A 20,356-nucleotide genomic window follows, 5' to 3' on the forward strand; every position below is an offset into this window, starting at 1 on the left:
ATTACGTAAACCCACAAAAACAGGAATTCAAAAAATTAGAGTACTGTGAAGAAATCAGCCCAAATTTTGCAGGGCATGAATGTTTTAAACTGAGTGTCACACACTAATCATCTACTAAACTCAAATCACCTGCACAGGCTTCCCCAGGTGTCATTAAATTGCTTCAGTTTGGTTCAATATGGGGAAGACTGCAGACATGACAACTGGTCAGAAGACCATCATTGACACCCTCCATAGGATGGGTAAGCCACAAAAGTTCATAGCTAAGGAGGCTGGTTGTTCACAGAGTGCTGTGTCCAAGCATATCAATGGAAAGTCTAGAGGAAGGGCAAAATGTGGCAGGAGAAGATGCACAGCAAAAGAGATGACCGTGGGCTTCAGCGGATTATCAAACAGGGAAGATTCAAGAATCTGGCAGAGATCCAGAAAGAGTGGAATGAGGCGGGAGTCACAGCTTCAAAAACCACCACATTCAGACGCATCCGGGAGATGGGCTACAACTGTCGGGTTCCTCGGGTCAAGCCACTTCTGAACCTGAGCCAACGTAGGAAGCGTCTCCACTGGGCCAAGGAGAAGAAGGACTGGACTGTTGGCCAGTGGTCCAAGGTCCTCTTTTCCGATGAAAGTAAAGTGTGCCTTTCATTTGGGAATCAAGGTCCAAGGGTTTGGAGGAAGACGGGGGAGGAACAGAACCCAAGCTGCCTGAGGTCCAGTGTGAAATATCCACAGTCCGTCATGATTTGGGGTGCAATGTCCGGTGCAGGTGTTGGTAAACTCTGCTTTCTTAAATCCAAGGTCACCGCAACAGTCTACCAGAGTGTTTTAGAGGACTTCATGACTCCTTCTGCTGAGGATCTGTATGGAGATGCAGATTTCATCTTCCAGCAGGACCTGGCCCCTGCCCATACCGCCAGAAGCACCAAAACCTGGTTTGATGCCCATGCCATCACAGTGCTTGACTGGCCAGCCAACTCACTGGATCTAAACCGCATTGAGAATCTATGGGGTGTTCTCAAGAGGAAAATGAGGGGCACCAGACCCAACAACAAAGAAGAGCTGACAGCAAGCATCAAGGAAATCTGGGCTTCCATAACTCCCAGGCAATGCCACAGGCTGATTGCGTCAATGCCACGTCGCATCGAGGCAGTGATTAAGGCAAAGGGATTCCCAACCAAGTATTGAAGATTGACATATCGTTTTGAAAGTACCATATTTTTACTGATTTGATGTGATCCTAATTTCTTTTTTTCCTGCAAAAACTGAGAAGTAAATAGTGATTTCTTCACAGTATTCTAATTTTTTGAATTCCTGTTTTCATGGGTTTAATGAGCTGGAAGCCCAAATTATGTAAAAATAAACAAACACTTGAAATCGTTTAAATTGTGGGCCCTTGGAAAGGGTCTATATGTGCCCTGCCATTGGCTGGCGACCAGTCCAGGGTGTACCCCGCCAGTCGCCTGAGGTCAGCTGGAACAGGCTCCAGCATGCCCCCGCGACCCGAATGAGGAGAAGCGGTATAGAAAATGGATGGAGTATTTCACCACTGAAGAACCTTTCAACACACACACACACACACACACACACACAAACAAAGGAAGAGACACTGACTGTTAAATATGTCCTAAAAAATATATAATTTCAAAAACAGAACAGGGGTTCAATGACTGCACTTCACAAAGTCATTTTGCAGACATTCCTTGAAATCAATTCCTTGAAAGCATTTTGTGATGGAACTTGTCGACATCAAGCATCAATGGAATTTTCGGCTCTTTATAGAGAGGTGCTTCTTTTGACTCGGCTCACTAAAAGACCCGGCCCCTTCGATTTCGTTGTTGTTGTCTAAATCAGTGGTCCCCAACCTTTTTCGACCCACGGACCGGCATGTGTTCCCACAAATCTCCCGCGGACCAGGGGGGAGTTCGTACCTGATAGCCATCTCATGGATCTTATTTATGATGTGTAAAACTAAGACACGAACAACATCAAATTAAAGGCACAAAAGGAATGCAGGCCCACTGTCCACCAGTACAAGCCTGGGGTTTCTTTTCCAGAGAGATTATTACATGGCTGTTTGACATGTGTGCTAAAAGGCAGAGCACTAGCATGAATTAACTGGAGACAAATGTGCACATTAGCACTCATTAAGTCATCCAAACTTACCTTTATGGATTCCCACGCAGTATCAGCATTTGACACCAAATATGAGGTGAAAAAAAGGGGAAAAAGTAACATAACATAAAGCACCAGGAAATAGGAGAAACTAACAAACAAAAGGTTATCTTAATACTATGTCTTTAGGCCACCTGTTCGGCCGTGATATCAACTTTCTTGACAGGGCCGTTTCGAAAAATAGGGCCATTCAATGGGTCACGCTGACCGTGGTTGCGGCTATGGTCAATTAGCTGTTAGCTTAATGCCGTCTTGAATGGCACCATTCAAGAATTTTTGTCAAGAAACTTGACCCCAAATACATCCTTCCATCCAGGCATACATTGAAAACAATGTTGAAATCCAGACACACTGAGACCAAAGAGCAAGTGTAAATGGCCAACGCTGTCACCAATAACCATGCATGCTTGCTTGATGTGGTATTTTACAATTGGCCACCAGGTGTGGCTGTGGGGAGATGTTTCCACTTCCAAAAAATCGACTCCTTTTCTGAATCAATTGTTCCGAATGAGTCTACCGTTTCAATGTTCCGTTTCTGCCATCCCTGTAAATGAAAGGATGAAATACAACATGTATGCTGTGCACGCTCTGTTTCTCTTTGATGTCTGGCCTCTTTTGCAAAAGAAATTAATTCTTTATTTCAGGCACTCTTTTCCCAAGAAACCATTTTTTTCCCACAACAACAGCAACGTCCTACCATTGCTAGGATGTACAAGTTAAAAGATATCCAATGTTAGACTTCAACAAACAATGACTACTCATGAGCTCCTTCCCTTACATTCAAGCAAGTGTTGATGGTTAAAATCACCCGCTTCAGTGACCTGCAGTGTCTCGGCCGTCCACGGCACGAGTTTGACACCCCTGGCTCATTAGGTGCCAAAAAGCGAAAAGGAAAGTCTCTGACATGCTACAGTATCCTCAACTGATGTAAGATGAAATTACATTTTGGCTTGAATGACATCACTGTGTCACAGTTACCTGGAATGACGTACTGCAAGATTTTACTGCTCAAGAACTTTGACAGTTGATCAACACATACACAAAGGAAGAGACACCGACAGCTGTTAATATGTCATTCAAAAAAAATCTAATTAATTGTACACACGTTTCATAAATTCAGTGAGAGTACATTTCAAAAACCTCAAGGCTGAACTGCCCAGAGCAGGAGGAGGTGCAGAGAGTTATCAACACTGCTCAGAAAATCACTGGCTGCTTCCCGCCCTCCCTGGACGACATATAAGATCAGTCGATAGAAGACAACACCCCGGACCGCTCGCCACGATTCACAGAGGACATCCTGTGTGTTCTCATGTGTCTGTACAAAGAGGAAGTCAGAGCAAACGTATGGCCACACACTGAGCAGCTAATGGGTTTGTCTTCTGCGTGTGTCCTCATGTGGGATATTAAATGTACTTTTTTGGTGAAGATTTGGCCGCAGTCTGAACAACTAAAATGGGTTTCTCCCGAGTGTGTTCTCATGTGGGACCGCAGGTGTGCCTTTTGAGCGAAGCTTTTATCGCAACGTGAGCAGCTGAATGGTTTTTCTCCTGTGTGGCTTCTCATATGTGTGTTTAAATATGAGACCCGAGAAAACGCATCGCCACAAACGGCACAACTGAAAGGTCTTTCTCCTGTGTGTGTTCTCACATGATTCACCATATCTACTTTTTTAGTGAAGCTTTTACCACAGTGTGGGCAACTAAAGGGTTTTTCTCCCGTATGTGTTCTCATGTGAGAGAGCCTGTTGGACTTCTGAGAGAATCCTTGACCACAAACTGAGCAACTGAATGGTTTTTCCCCTCTGTGCGTTTTCATGTGCGAGCGCATATTTGACTTCTGAGCAAATCCTTGACCACAAACTGAGCAAGTAAAAGGTTTTTCTCCCGTGTGTGTCCTCCTGTGTGATACCATGTTTACTTTTTTCGAGAAGCTTTTATCACAGTCTGGACAACTAAAAGGTTTTTCTGCCTCGTGTGTTCTCATGTGTTTTTTGAAAGACGATGCATGAGAAAACGCATCACCACAAACTGCGCAACTGAAAGGTCTGTCTCCTGCGTGTTTTCTCATATGAATGACCATAGTTACTGTCCTAGTGAAGCGTTTACCACAGAATGAGCAACTGAAAGGTTTTTCTCCTGTGTGCGTTCTCATGTGCGTTACCATATTTGACTTCTGAGAGAATCCCTGAGCGCAAACAGTGCAACTAAAAGGTTTTTCTCCCGTGTGTGTTCTCATGTGTTGTGTCAAATAGCTCTTATAAAAAAAACTTTTAGCACAAACTGAGCAGGTAAAATGGTTTCTACCTGCCTTCTTTTTCGAGTGTTTGTCGTCAGTCCCCATATCACCTTCACAGTCTGGATCGCTGCTCAAAGCTTCTCGGGTGTCGTCCCCGTCTTCATCCTCAGGAGAGTGTGACGTAATGTCGTCACTATCTGATAGCGGAGCTAAGAGGCTGCGTGCTGGTGATCCTCCACAGTGGTCTCCATCAGCTTCTGTTGTCATGCGCTGTGGTGAGCTGCCGCTTGGAGGCTCCGCCCCTGTGTTCTCCTCACTTGGACTGTGATGAAGCTGTGAGGACTCGGGTGGTTGGTCTTCACAATCTTCAGTCTTCACGGTGATAACAGTCAGTGGCAGCTTGGCGAGATCAGCCTCCTCCCGTCCTAGAAAACGCTCTCCCTCCCGAGTGACCCAGAGTTCCTCCTCCTCCTCTTTCACGCGGTGGGGCTGTGGCTCCTCCTCTTCCTTTTTAATGTGGGGGGGCTGTGGATCCTCCTGCTTCAAAGTGGAGCTCCCACTCCGCGACTGATGGGGATGCTCCTCCTGAGGATCAATCAGCTGCCGGGCGTCTGCAGGACAAGGAGGAATGATTGTGGAATAGGATCACTGTAATAGGATCGTCTGTATTCAAGTTAGCTAAGCTCAAGTCAATTAGCACACATGCGAGATGGAAACACAAGTGCAGCCTTTTGGCTAGGCCTGCCCATTACGTCGATGGCGACTGGAGGTAGTGTGGCTTGATCGCTGGCGTTAGCCATGTAGATGCCACGTGACATCAGTCAGCAGGCTTTAATCTCCCCTGCTGATTGGCTGTTGCAGTATGAATGAAACCAAAAGGGCAAAGGGGAAGAAGCCACTCAGAAATGGGATGCCTCTTGATTCTCATGACGTCATCACCCTTCACCGCTTTCTGGCTGTGACATTGGCAGATGAGATCATGAAATGTTTCATAATAAATCTTTCCTACCATCAAGTAAGGCGCATACATTATTTCAAAACCTTTTTTTAAAACATTCCGTGCTGTCCACATGTGGCCATGATGTTGACATCTTTTATTTAGCTCACCTCCTGATCATCCATACAATACAATAAATCTCACCGTGAGGACTTTCGGCGGACCAGCGTGACTGTCGTTCACAGCGATGTGTTGCGTTACACGAGTGAAGAGGTAGCGGACAAAAAAGTTCACCGTACAGTTCAGCAGGCCGGAGACTGGTTTTAAAAATACAACTTACCATCAACAGGCTGATGTGGTCGCTATCTCATCATTTAGGAAAACACAGCAGAAGTAAAAAAAAAAAAAAAAAAAAAATTCACAATATGGCCAATATTGATGTGGAGCAGCAAAGGGTTGAATGTCCAAGCAAACATGAGTGATGTGACTGCGAAAATCAATAATTATCTTGGTTACTTCCATTGATATGCTTCATTCCGTCTCCGCTCTGCCGCTGGACTGGCGTATCCGAGTAAACTCCGCCAACTCTTTCATTTCGAGTCTGGTCCCCGACCGCACTCGGTTCCGGGGCTGCACACTTTTTAGCACCTGCCCCTCAGCCCTCCATTTGAGGGGAGCCGGGACACCACTTGATTCTTGTGAATGCACAAAACCTCGGGGTAAGGGCTAAGACAGGGGTCGGCAACCTTTACCAACCGAAGGGACGTTTTGATCAAAGAAGTGAAAACACTGGGAGCTGCAAAAAACAGTGCATGTAGCATTTTTTTGTATTACCGTATTTTCACGACCATAAGGTGCACTTAAAAGTCTTAAATTTTGTCCAAAATGGACGGGGTGCCTTATCATGCGGCATGCCTTATGTGTGCACCGAGTTCCAAAATCTGGAAGTGTTGCTGTGTGACTTTGATGAGCGCTCCGCTCGTCTGACTGGGAGCGTCTCCTGCCGATACGCTGCTTATGTAGATGAAAGGTGGACATGACTTAGGACAGCATGCGGATGTGAAAGAGGACGCTAAAGGCACGCCCATGGTAGTTATATAGGTATATTTTATGAAACGGCGCCATCTATCCATCCGGGCAAGGACCACCGTGGCGCAGCAACATCCAGCGGATTACAAGGAAAAGCTGGCCATCTTCCGCTCCTACTGCAGTAAAAACATCGCCGACAAACACATCCAGCCCAACTACATCACCAACATGGACAACGTGCCGCTCACTTTCGACATCACGGTGAACCACGCAGTAGAGAAGAAGGGGACCAGCACGGTAGCGATACACACAACGGGGCACGAGAAGTTGGCTTTTACTGTTGTGCTTGGTTGCCATGGTAATGGACAGAAACTGCCACCTAGGGTGATTTTTAAGAGGAAGACGCTTGCTAAAGAAAAGTTTCCAGCCGGAATCATCGTTAAGACTAATTAAAAGGGCTGGAAGGACGAGGAGAAAATGGCTGAGAGACGTGTACGGAAAGAGACCGGATGTTTTTTTCCTACACGTCACCGTCCCTGTTGATCTGTGACTCCATGCGCGCCCATCTCACAGCCGCTGTGAAAAACCAAGTGCAGCAAATGAACTCGGAGCTTGCCATCATTCCGGGAGGCTTGACGAAGGAACGCCAACCGCTGGACATCGGTGTAAACAGGGCGTTTAAAGTCAAGTTGCGAGCGGCGTGGGAGCGATGGATGACAGATGGCGAATACAGCTTCACTAAGACTGAGAGGCAGCGCCGTGCGAGTTATGCCACAATTTGTGAATGGATTGTGGATGCTTGGGCTAACGTGTCTGCTTCCACTGTTGTTGGAGCTTCCACAAAAGCCGGCATCATTTCTGAGGAGCCGCACAGCAATGACACTAACTCTGACAATGACGAGATGGAACCTGGTGTGTTTGATGGAGAACTTGCCCCGCTGTTCATTTGGGATCCAGAAGATGAGGACTTTGATGGATTTGTGGATGAGGATTAACATGAGTACATTGTTAAATACTTCAATAAAGTACAACCAAACTCAGTTTTGCTCCCGCTGCCTTTTTAGAAACATACGATAGCATGCATGCTAGCGTATTGTAGCGTCCCTGGGAGCACTTCCTGTTGTTCCCCAGCGTGCTTTGCGGTACTGTTTTGGTGCAAACGCTCTTAAAGTCACATGTTTGAGCTACATAGTTGTTAGTTATTGTTCTGCAAAAATAGCGGTGTCTTGTCTGTTTTTGCGTTGCTGTGATGTTTTTAGTTGTGCACCAGTTGTGAGTGATGACCATCCTGATTTGAAGCGGGTTTGATAAACCGAATGAGAGTTCTGGTCGTAATCTGTCCAAAGAAATAAAGCACTATCGCTTCCTCACGGACTCCTGAGCGCCACAGTATGTTTTAGCGTGCATGCATGCTAGCGTATGTTTGACCATACCTGCGCCCAATAATACGGTGCGCTGTGTTAAATACAGAAATAGCACCTCTAATTGAGACTACACCTTTTAATACGGTGCGCCTTATGGTCATGAAAATACAGTATGTATAAACGAAATAATTCCTGCATTAAAAAAACAACATTTTTTTAAATTGCGGACTCCGCTCTGTCTCCGAGGAATGAATGAATGAATGAGCGAGCGAGCGAGCGAGTTAAGGCGGTGAGGCATTGGACGTGCTGCCCGGCCGAGGTCCCACCCTCGAGACCGTATACCTCACCGTGATTGGTTCGTTCAACCGAGGTCATACCTCACCGTGATTGGTTCGTTCAGCCCCGCACACGACAAGTGTCATTCATATCAAAGTTGCGTGCCACACGAATATTAATTTTTCATATTAAGATGGGGGCCCGCAAACTATCATCGTGGGGGCCGCGAGTCTGAGACCCCTGGTGTAGGCTGCATATGCTACCACTCATGGATTTGTGACTTGCTAATGCATTAATAAAATTGATAGAAAATCAAAAAAAGTTGGTTCCATTCCCAGTGTCACAGTGCCCTCTACTGGTCAAGCTGCAAACTTACCTGCAAATACAATAACAACAGCCTCCATCTTCATTCGCCAAGAAGACAGTTCTGTCTCACGGTATGTTGACGTATTTTGACTTGTACGTAACTTACAAATAACATGTGTGAACGGGCGTCAACGATCGCATAACTTATTGCGGGACGTATTAATCATACGTTGACATACGTCGAAATGTTTTGTGCGTGCACAACATTTTTGGACGACTTGGACGTACTCTGACGTACGCCGGCGTGCTTCAGCGTGCTCTTAACTTATACAAAACTTACCCATAACTTATTGGACGTACACCAGCGTATTGGGCAATTTTTTCATACGTTGGCGTAAGCTGGCTAAATCGTCAAAGGTGTGACAGGCGACAGGCAACACGCTACGCATTCGTTGATATAAGTTGCCTATAAGTTATAAAAACGTTCTATATAAGTTACTAATACGTCATGTTTACGTCGACCTCGTTATGAATCCGCTATGTATACGCCCAAAATTGAAAAAAAAATGTCGGCAGTTCAGCATATGCCATCAAAATGATCACGTCAGGCATGCGCTGCCTAAATCGTCAAGGTGTGACAGGGCCCTTAGCAACAACCTTTTCCAAAATCCCTATTTTGACGTGCGTGCCTGAACAACACACGCCTGCCACATTTTCGCTCCGACTTGACACGTCTTTTAGCCACAAATAGCGCTTGCTAGCCCCCCCCCATCCGTTTGAGCCCGTGACGACGGCAACCGGATGTGACGTCACGTGCAACCCAGCGATATAAAACCAGAGTAGAGGTACGGGTTATCCGGCTCTGTGAGGACTCACCTGGTTTGTCCTCGTGCTCTTCTGTCTTCACGGAGACACCGGTCAGCGGCAACTTGCTGAGATCAGCCTCCTCCCGCCTTTGAAGACCCTCATGAGTGATGCAGAGTTCCTCATCTTCCCCTTTAATATGGGGGGGCTGGGGATCCTCCCGCCTCCAAGTGGGCGCCCCACCCAGCGGCTGAGGGGGACTTTCTTCTCGACGACCAATCGGTTGCCGGACGTCTGCAGGACACAAAATATTCACGCGCAATGTTGAGCTACATCATCAGCAGAACTGGAAGCAGACGTCGACCGACGTACACGCGTAGAGCAGAAACCATTTTAAGGGAAAACAGACTGCTAGCAAGACGTGTTGGGATGGAAGGCATTTCTGTGATTAGCATAAAACTGTAGCTGCTGGTACGCCGACAAATCCATCCTGTAGTCAGTTTGCATTCAAATATCACAACATTTTTGTTTGGTTTATTGCATCTCTATTTGCAAATGATTAGACCACTCCTGTTTCTTAGCCTGCTGCGACTAAATGCTACGTTTGGACAAATACGACTCTCAATTTTGCTACGAAGACCGAACAAGATGCTTGTTTGCTGCCAGCATTTTTTTCCCCGAGGAAACGGAGCACAAGTCTTCCCAATGAGAGCGCACATTGGAAGTGCCGTGGCTGTTTCTGTTGACGGAACTGCGCTAGCTGGTTCATGCTAACTCTTTTTCTCTGGTCAGAACGCACAGAAAAGGGAAAGAAATGTGTTCATGTCTCACGTACGGATTGTGGATGATGGGCACCATTGCAAAAAAGTGCATTTTCCTTTGGTCTTCCCCTTTTCTGTGCGTTCTACAGAGAGAAAAACAGGTAGCACGAGGGCGCTAACAATGCACGTCATGGGACACACCTACTTTGGCAATAATTATGTGACTTAAACAATTGGGCACTTGTACAGTTGGAGCATTTAAATGACGTGGGATGAGGAAGACAACATAAAGAGGAGCTGACTCGGGAGCCAGTTGAACCCAAACTACGGCGCTGCTCGGGCGCAAGTTAAAAAAAAATCAAAACTCGTACATGCGGTCTCATCGACTGCTTATATTAAACACAGGACGTGTTTGAATGATGAAATACAACATGTAAACATACCTTGAGCGTGTAGCACAATGTAAGTCGTGCAAAGCTCCGGTTGTTGCTGTCGCTCGTTCTTCTCTCTTGCTCGAGAAACTTCCTCCTCGCCCGACGCCATCCTTCTTTCAAACAGCCCAGAAATGTTGCCAACAGTCGCAATTTGTCTCTTTTATGAATTATCTCATGCGTTTCAGGTTATTTCCTTTTTTCATCATTCCTTCGCCATTCGCCTCGTGACCCAAACTGACTCGCACAGGAAATACGATCCGTACTGCGCATGTGCACAACGCGTCTACATCCGGTCGGCTGCGAGTCGCCCCCACTGATCTGTACTGATCTGGATGCGCCAGACGTCGCACGCGCCCGTGCAAGCCGCTCGTGAGGCCATCTTACCACTCATCTCGTACGTAGCAGACTACATTCGCACAATTTCTACCATTGCTAGCATGTAAGAGCTAGAAGCAGAGTTCAACAAACAATTACTGCAAACAATTACAACATGTTTTGGTACTAAAATGGGCTTATTCGGTGCAGATAAATGCTTCATGAATTTAAAAACCTTTCAAGTAAAGGTTACAAGCTTTGTGGTTGTATCCTCAGCTGAGGCAAGCATGCCCGTGTTGGGCTAAGTGACGTCACTGTGTCACCGGCACCCGGAATGTTATCCAGAAAGGAAGAGGAACTAACAACGTAAATATGTCAACAATTATTTAAAAAATAAATGTTGAACAGAGCACAGCTTCAATGACGGCATTTCAGATATACATTTTACAGACGTTCCAAAAATTCAACAACAGTGCATTTTTCGTAAAATACCTCAAAACTGAACTGCTCGGGGCAGGAAGGAGATGCAGAGTTATCAACATCACTCAGAAAATCACTTGCTGCTCTCTGCCCTCCCTGGACGACATGTGCAGATCCTTCTGCAGGAGGAAAACAGACACCACAAATCACAATGGGCCCCTCCCACCCCGCTCACCACTTGTTCGACCTGATGCCCTCTGAAAGGCGCTTCAGATGCCGCACAAGCAGACTTTCAGTTTCAGTATGACAATGCTCACAACCAAACACCCCCACATAAATAGCCACTGCATTTTTTCTATTACGCTTTCTACCTCATGCATTGAAATGAATGATGGCAGCCGGACTAACCTCTGAAGAAAGGGAAATTCATTCTAAAAAAAAAAAGCACAACTGCACGCAAATGCCAAGGGAATTGTTTCATGATGTGTGAGATTCCATTGCTTCGTGTTGTCAGCAGAGTCCGGACCGGAAAGGACGTCAGTTTGAGAACCGGCGGTGACAAAACAATAAAATGATGTTTGTAAATTCCATTCCATATAATAAACACCTAGTTTACAATAACTTAAAGTGTCAAAACGCTTTTTGAGACACCCTTTATTTAAACAGATACAGCAACACTAGCTTCATACACATATTTGCACTATTTTTGTACGTCTATGAAAATATGCATATGTTTTCCCCTTGTATGAGCGCTTTTATTCCCTAAAATATCTTTAACTGCCCAACTTAGGTGGTTTGAGCTGTCTGTTTTTGTATTTATAAGTGTGCTCCACCATGGAGTAATAGCGCCACAGTTTTGTTGAGTCAAACTGTGCAATGACAATACAGCCTATCCCTTGCCATTCAAATTGTTGGAAATTCTCTTCCGTCACAAAAGTATCCCAAAATGGTGCACATCACTCCATAGAAGACTACACCCTGGACTGCTCACCACGATTCACAGAACACGTCCTGTGTGTCCTCATGTGTCGACACAAAGAGGAACACAGAGCAAAAAGTGTGGCCACACACTGAGCAGCTAATAGGTTTGTCTTCTGCGTGTGTCCTCATATGGGACACCAGATTCACTTTTTTGGCGAAGATTTCACCACAGTCTGAACAACTGTAACTGTTTTTTCCTGAGTGTGTTCTCATGTGTGTCAGCATGTGCGCCTTTCGAGTGAAGCTTTTGTGACAGTCTGGGCAACTAAAAGGTTTTTCTCCAGTGTGCGTTCTCATGTGTCCATTGAAAGATGATGCAAAAGAAAACGCATCGCCACCAAGTGCGCAACTGAAAGGTGTTTCCGCTGTGTGTTTTCTCATATGAACTACCATAGCTGATTTTCTAGCGATACTTTTACCGCAGTATGAACAACTAAAATGTTTCTTAAAAGTGGGCATTCTCATGTGTTTCACCAAACTTTGCTTGTCAGAGAATAATTTCCCACATATTGAGCAACTAAAAGGTTTTTCTCCTGTGTGTTTTCTCATGTGTTACTTTTGAGAGTATCCTTTACCGCAAACGTTGCAACTAAAAGGGTTTTTCTCCTGTGTGTGTTCTCATGTGTTGCGTCAAATAACATTTATAAATAAAGATTTTAGCACAAACTAAGCAGGAAGACGCCTTTTACTCTTCTTTTCAGAGCATTCAGCGTGTTTGTTGTCAGCGTGAGTCCTCATATCACCTTCCCGGTCTGTATCGCTGCTCAAAGCTTCTCGGGTGTCGTCCGTGTCTTCATCCTCAGGAGAGCGTGGCGTTGTGTCGTCACTACCCGATAGTGGCGCTAAAAGCTCGTCTGCTTGTGATCCTCCACGGTGGTCTCCATCGGCTTCTGTCATGTGTTGTGAGCTGCTGCTTGGAGGCTCCGCCCCTCTGTTCTCCTCACATGGACTGTGATGAAGCTGTGAGGACTCGGGTGGTTTGTCTTCATGCTCTTCAGTCTTCCCAGAGACACCAGTCAGTGGCAACTTGAGGAGATCAGCCTCCTCCGGCCCTCGAAGATGATCTGCCTCCTGAGTGATCCAGAGTTCCTCCTTTTCCTCTTTCAGATTGGGGGGCTGTGGATCCTCCTGCTTCAACGTGGAGATCCCACCCTGCGGCTGACGGGGATGTTCTTCTTTAATATCAATCAGCTGTTGGACGCCTGCAGGACAAGCAGGAATGATTGTGGAATGTAATCAATGCTTTAACAAGTTTGTGTTAAAGTTAGCTAGAAGAGGTGGCCCGAGACTGGGAAGTCTGGGATTCCCTACCGAGTCTGCTGCTCTCACGACCCAGACCCGACCCGGATGAGTGAAAGAAAATGGATGGATGGGTGGTGTTGTTTATTGTATCACAAAATATAGCAATGTCCACTTCAGGGTGTTACTGACCATTGTTTTCCACAGTGGTGTACAGTCAGGGCCAGCAAGGCCTTCTCTGCTGGCCTAAGCACTTCCAGAAGCACATTCATTAATTTATTCCAACAGTCAATGATTTTTATTTTGTAGCATGTTTCTTAGCTGCAGTTTCCAGTAGCGTATGTATACTCTAAGTTAGATTTTTCAGATTCAGATTTCAGATTCTATGTGTTGCCATATCAATGTCATCTGAGCAGGGCCTTCAGAATCAGAAATGCTGCTGGCCCATGTCATATACACTCGGCAATGGGCTGGTTTATAGCCAATGAGACTTCAGATTCGCCTCTCAGGGCCAGCAAGCCGGCCCACGATGACGTCAGCACTTTTCCATCCTCTGATTGGTTGATCAGAGCAAAACTGTTCTACCGGTCAATGGCTGCCTATAGAGGAGAAACCGACATCTCTGGTGAGTAGATGTATTTCATTTCGAAGGTTTTAGATTTTTGTCATGTTATCATTGATATATATTGATTGTGAGTTTATCCAGGCCTGTCACGATAAACTTTGCTGGACGATTATTGTCCTACAAATTATTGCCAATAATCGATATGATTGACAACATTTTTTCTTTCGACTATATGCGACATATCGGTTCGTCGATGCGCTCACCTTGTTCATTCTGTTTAAAGTCAAAATATTCCCACGCTGGGGCTGTGGCATTCGCCTTAGAAACCATCGCTCCTGTGCCTTCATTCATGTTAGGTTTAGCGTTAGCACTCCCTTGCGGCTGTTCGAAGCATAGTTTCCATCTGCTGCATTAATTATGTCACGGCTGTTCGATCGTCTTGTTTTCCACTATTTCATGTCTTCAACCAACACGTCGTGCACTCTGAGCCACGTGGCTTTCCCATTTTATTCTTCTGCCACAGACAGGCCTTTGTAATTTTGGCGACTTCCACAGTCGGCGTATTTAGATGAAGCGATACGACCGGACGACAAATCTGCGGACGTGAACGACAAGATGAGTTGACCTAGCTGCCACAGGCGGACTCCGTGGGCAGTTGAAACGAAGCAACAGTATTACTGTCAAAACCCACTCTTTATATGAAACATAGAAAGTGTGTTTAAAGGACCGAATACACATGTAAACATACCTTGAGTCCGTAGCACAATGCAAGTCGCGCAAAGCTCCGGTTTTTGCAGTCGCTCGTTCTTCTCTCTTGTTCGGGAAACTTCCTCCTCGTCCATCCTTCTTTCAAACAGCCCAGAAATATTGTCGTAACGTATCTGTTATTTATCAACTAGTTCACGGGTTTGGATGTTTTTTCATGAAAGTAGTTGGTCGCCTTCGCCATTTGCGTCATGTCGTGTCTCGCGTCAGCTGCGTTAACTTCCGCCTTTTGTCCTTCTTCGTTGTTTTTTATTGACGGTTGGCAAACCGGCTATTACGTGCATTGCCGCCGCCTATTGGACCGGAGTATAGAACGGGCGCTTTAAAAACAGTTCTATGCAGTAGGATTTCAAATTTGAAAATGCATGAAAGTGTCTCGAGTGCTGTGTACTGTACAACCCAACAACAGATTCATTTTCAGAATGAAAAAGGCATATTTTTGTGGACTGTAGGCAAAATGTATAAAAAATGTCCTCAACGGGTGACGGGAATGGACTTTAAAATGATTACAATTAATGTTTAATGTTTACAATTAATGTTTAATGTTTACAATTAATGTAAGAGTTAATGGATATCCACTGTTAGAGTTCAACAAACCATTACTGCAAAAACATTTTATCAAAAAGGTTTGAGGTCAATTTGGTTATTTGTACTGCAATAGGCTTATTACGTGTTCTTGATCATACAAACTTCCATGCCAAAAAGACAAACAAATGCATTATGTATTGAATACTTTAAAGTAAAAAGGAAAAATCTTTCCCATTGTGTCCTCAACTGAAGAAAACAATCTTACATTTTGGGTTAAATGACTTCACTGTCTCCTTCCGGCACGTGGAATGTCACCTCTCTGGTGGGGAAGGAGCCTGAGCTGGTGCGTGAGGTGGACAACCCGCCAGATATAGTCGGACTCACCTCGACACAAAGCAAGGGGTCTGGAGCCATTTTGACATGTGGAGGCAGAATTCAAGCCTTTAACGAGGACAAGACAGCAGTCTCAATCCTGCCATATGAAAATTGGATCTGTCGCGAAGCCCACAATTCAAGCCATGAAGGGGTTGGGAACTCTCCACAGGATGAGGAAAAAGGCATGGATCCTAAGAGCCCATAGGCTTGCAAAGAAGGTACGGGTACTAGACAACTGCAATATTTGCAGGAAAAACAAAGCAAGACCGTGAAAACAAATCATGAGTGATCTTCCCCCAGAACGCTCCAACCCTGCTTCTCCCTTCCAGTTAGGGCCTGATGAAGTTAGGGATGCGGTAAAAAGGAGAGTCAAGCTCAAGGCATTGCATTCTGCTGCATGGCCTGGAGAGCTATAGGTGGCAACACGAGGGAGATGGGAGGTAGGCTACATTTTAAACAATAGCCGACAACGCCACCTCGGGAGTGTCACCCGAGGAAATAATTACCTGTTAAGAGGGGGCACACTTTGTTGATTGCACCAATGCGGCAGAGAAACGTGGTTGCCAAAGACACAACAATGATTTTATTACAATTCGTTAAAACATTAAAAGTTACCATGTCAAAGGAAGTTTAAATATCAAATTAAACAAAATCAAAGTCAAACTCAAAAATAAAGAAAATCGCCAAATCATCAAGAGCAAGAGGGGGGGGCGCCGTGAGTGTGGACGCCCTGGGGGGTACGGGACAGGAACGCGATGACAGCAGGGCCACAATATAACTGCCTGCACTTTTCAAATTAATTGCCACGAACGACCAACTGCTACCTACGCTTTATTTCCTGGGGAGCCGGCTTGCACGAGGCAACCAGAGAGTGGGTGTACCTCAGCAGCAACAAACAAGAGACTGTGGACAATAACACGGCCCCTCTTTATAAGGTGCCCTCTTGCAGCGATTGGCTAATGGTCACAACAGGCAATCCACTGTTAGGCTGGATGACCAAGCCCATCCTGCCACGTATACATACAGACTTCTTACCAGTCAGTCGCCCGAGGCTTTTCCTCTAGCCTACAACAGATTTACATCACTGAGAGAACACGCAGACCCTGGATCCAACTTTGTTGAGATGAAACCTGCTCTTGTGGAACAGGAACACTGTAAGTACTGTAAGTTTCAAACTGGCCTTGAGACTTCCAACATTGAAGAGCAGGTTGCAAAGAATATAACAAAGTGGTCTTGGAAAATTCACCCAGCAAACTGTCCACACAGAAATGGAGCAGCAGAGATGAGGTCAAAATAGTGAAACAGTCTCTCACCGACCTTGGTGGACATAGGTCCTAAAATGGGAAGAATTCCTAACAGTCCTTTGCATGGCTGCGAATCTTGCAAAGGAAAGGCCCATTGACGCAAGGACAAAGAGCCTAGAAGACTGTGTGGACTACATCAGTCCCAACAACCTATTTCTAGGCCGAGCCGGTTCTCGGGGAGGCCTGGTAACTTCCTGTTTGAACGACACCCATACGCCAGGTTCAGATTCATCCAAGCGGAGATCAGCAAGGTTTGGAAAAAGTGGTGCCAACTTGCTGGCCCAAATCTGTTTCCCCAAAACGTCTCAGTTGGAGATGTTGTATGGGTTGCAGATCAAAGCGCGCTAAAAGGACAGTACAAGCTAGCCCGAGTCGTAAGTGCTAATGCAGACGATAAAGGCATCGTAAGACATGTCGAGGTCTCCCCAAGTTACTTACCCAACATCAAGTAGAAAGTACAGTGGTGCCAAAAAGTGTTTTCCCCGGGGGGGGGGGGGATTCTACTCCAGCTGGTCTTTGTATTTCTTTATCAAACAATATTAAAACAGTGAAACAGACTTCCATCTATTCCAAATGAGTTCTGTCCTTCCAACGCACATCATACGCATTGCACGTACTGTAATGGCTGTGAATGGACGCCACAATTAAACAAGAGTGTACTTCTTTCATTGTTGCCACAAAATACTAATTCATATTTTAATGGCATTGCTGGATGTTGTCAACACCAGAAGATGAGTGAAGCAGCGCTATAAACACAACACTTAAAAAATAGATATGGACAACGTAGCAGGATACAGTACACCCCTGAATGGACGAGTGGACTTTAAGAGGACGTCATGACGACATCATCCTAACCATAATCAAGAATGGACGATGATCACGTTGCTGTCTAACACAGCAACTTGATGCTGAAAGCAGTTGCCTGGTTTTGCTCATTTTTGACTAAGATTTTTGGTCATGCATTACAAGAAAGACAGGTAATACATGGAATAACATGTATGGATTACACCGCAATACTGTACGTCCTTTGGTCTCATCACAAGCGGTTCTTAAAGTATAAACGGTGCATCATACACATAGTTCCAGAAATACAATCACTTCCCAAACCACACAGCTACAGACAGCCTTGTTGTTCTGTCACAGAATGCAATCTATCAAGAATAAAGCGACAATCGCCTCATTAAAAAACATCTGAACAAGACATTTCTGGTTTAAACACCCCCAAAACAAACAACACTTACATAAGCACATGAAATGACTTTCTTGACCAGATTGGACAGACATACATCAGAAACATCCAAAACATGTTCAAATGTCATTTTAAATTCAAATGGCTGCCAAAAGTCTGATCTGGTTTGAGATGCCAGCATCTGACTTAATGTAAACACTTGTTCCAGTCAGGTTGAGATGATTCTTGTTGACTCTCGGAAAAAAAATCATTTATTCTTGTTTAGGCAAGAACATGCGTGTTCGCATGTGTAAGCTAAAGGGTTCATGCATGTCGTGCATTCAAATGGTGCGTTCAAGCAAAGCATTTACAGTTTTTGTCCAGCACGCGTCTGCATGTATGCATCAAGCTGGGTTTAAAAGAAAAGTGGGGTTTTTTTTACCACAAAGTGAGCAATCAAAAGGTTTTTCTCCTGGGTGTGTTCTCCTGTGATTCTTTCAATGACTAGAACAAGGGAGTCCCAACTTTTTCCAACGAGGGCCACATAGTGGAAAATGAGAGGATGCAGGGGCCCCTTTGGGATTTTGTAAAGCTACAATAACAACTGCATCTCAGCTTTGGGAGTTAATTTTTAAAAAAAGGCAAATTATTTGAATGAACATCGCTCTTTGTTCCATTTTTCCCCATTTTTTCTCCTTTTCCAAAAATGACAACTTTATTTACTGTTTGTTTCTCATAATATGGTTTTAATATTTCCAACTCCATGCTATTAAAATTACTATTTTTCACCATAATATTACCTGTTTATTTGCGAAAATTGAAATTGGCTTTCTCGTTAGAATGTGCTTTTTCTCTTAATATTTGCCTTTATTCTCATAAAATTACAGCAGTTTTTAATGATTTTATTCCCATATTTTCACTTTATTCTCGTAGCAAAAGATATTTTTATGCACCCTCATTTTTCAGGGTTTTTATTTGTTGTTGTTGGGGTTTTTTTTAAGTATAACGTTTTAATATTTTAACATTTAACATTTCAACATTGTGGTACTAAAATCATTCTATTTTTCATCGTAATATTACATTATTTTCTTGTTAGATTACAACTTTTTTCTCACAATATTTTGACTTTATCCCTCCCATGAGCTCACTACTCGTGGGAGGGGCCAAAGGGTTCGAGTGCAGAGCGTGCTGGGTGGCGGCCAAAGGTGAGAACCTTGGCAGTTCAGTCCTCGGCTGCAGAAGCTATCTCTTGACAAGTGGAATGTCACCTGTCTGGTGGGGAAAGAGCCAGAGCTGGTGTGCAAGGTGGAGAAGGTCTAGCTAGATATAGTCGGACTCACTCCGACACACAGCAAGGGCTCTGGAACCAGTGGCTCTATGAAAAATATGAAACACAAAAGCTAAGCCAGTGATCACCAACCTTTTTTAACACAAGATCCCTGGTCTCGGCTGTGAACCGAGACAAGATCTAAATTGGTGTGTGCTGGAACCTCCGACCGGGCTTTGGAGACCGAGCTCAGGGTTGGGTGCGTGCCTGGAGAGTGTATGTGTGTTCCGGGTGTGTTCAGTGGTCAAAACGCATGTCTGTCGGTCACTCTCCAGGGGGAGAGGGCAACGATGTGATAAAGAATTTCATTTTCCGAATATTTTCACGACTGTGGCGGAGAGCGAGGACTGCATGTGACTTACGCAAATTAGCTGGAGCGCCTTGTCCGCACAGCCGCTCCGGTCAGAAAGGATGGAGCGTTTATGAAAACGCAGTTCACATTTTCATCCAGCTGTGCTGATTTGACATTGATGTATTGTCTCTCTCTTATCACCAACACAGACGTAAACATATGCATGCATTTCAACAGCAGCTGCGCGGATGGCTAGGCTAGAATGTGCCATTGGTCCTAAGAAGGACCCTTAGCTGCCCTGCAAGGTGACGGGCATAAAAAACAACAACAACAAAAAAAACATGAAGTCCGTCCCCAGCTGTGCCTGTACAAAATATAAACATAACTAGGGAATTCACACCAGCAATCAACCGGGCAAGTCCCAAAGATGGACGATGGGGTTGGTTGACTCAGGAGCTAAGCAGTCCCAAAAATGAACCAAACCGTAAGCCTTAATACCAAAAAGAGTGTATTGAACCGCAAGGAAGCCGTACCGTTACACCCCTAAATCAGGAGTTATCCATTTCAGTCAGTGTGCTGTGAACAAACACCAAAAATATTCAAAATGACCAAACGTAATGTTCAAACATTGGCTTTGTTAAACTTATTGTAAGTCGCAGATTTGGCTTTTTTAAGTAGCGCATCAGTGAAAGTCTCTTTGTAACAAGCGCTACCTTTGGAGGCGATCATGACTTTTCTCGTCACCAGAGAACTGAGCACCTC

The 20,356-nt window shown here is 44.9% G+C and overlaps 2 protein-coding genes across 3 annotated transcripts in view; both read right to left on the reverse strand.

Moving 5' to 3' along the window:
* The window catches only part of LOC129179199 (oocyte zinc finger protein XlCOF6-like), a 40,939-nt gene extending 30,243 nt beyond the window's left edge, over nucleotides 1-10,696 (reverse strand). Inside the window, exon 1 of the mRNA XM_054772111.1 lies at nucleotides 10,325-10,696. Within this exon, the coding sequence (XP_054628086.1) occupies nucleotides 10,325-10,424 (100 nt within the window). The 5' untranslated portion in view covers nucleotides 10,425-10,696. The remainder of the gene's footprint in view (nucleotides 1-10,324) is intronic.
* LOC129179194 (uncharacterized) overlaps nucleotides 4,870-20,356 on the reverse strand; it is a 60,387-nt gene continuing 44,900 nt past the window's right edge. For both annotated transcript variants that reach the window (XM_054772100.1, XM_054772098.1), the window contains 4 exons: nucleotides 12,775-13,233; nucleotides 11,123-11,229; nucleotides 9,193-9,414; nucleotides 4,870-5,015 (listed from right to left, as the gene is read on the reverse strand). In XM_054772100.1, coding sequence (XP_054628075.1) covers nucleotides 9,235-9,414; nucleotides 11,123-11,229; nucleotides 12,775-13,233 — 746 coding nt within the window. In that variant the 3' untranslated portion in view covers nucleotides 4,870-5,015; nucleotides 9,193-9,234. The remainder of the gene's footprint in view (nucleotides 5,016-9,192; nucleotides 9,415-11,122; nucleotides 11,230-12,774; nucleotides 13,234-20,356) is intronic.

This window comes from Dunckerocampus dactyliophorus, chromosome 4 (assembly GCF_027744805.1).
Source record: "Dunckerocampus dactyliophorus isolate RoL2022-P2 chromosome 4, RoL_Ddac_1.1, whole genome shotgun sequence".
In the NCBI taxonomy this organism is placed as follows: Eukaryota; Metazoa; Chordata; class Actinopteri; order Syngnathiformes; family Syngnathidae; genus Dunckerocampus; species Dunckerocampus dactyliophorus.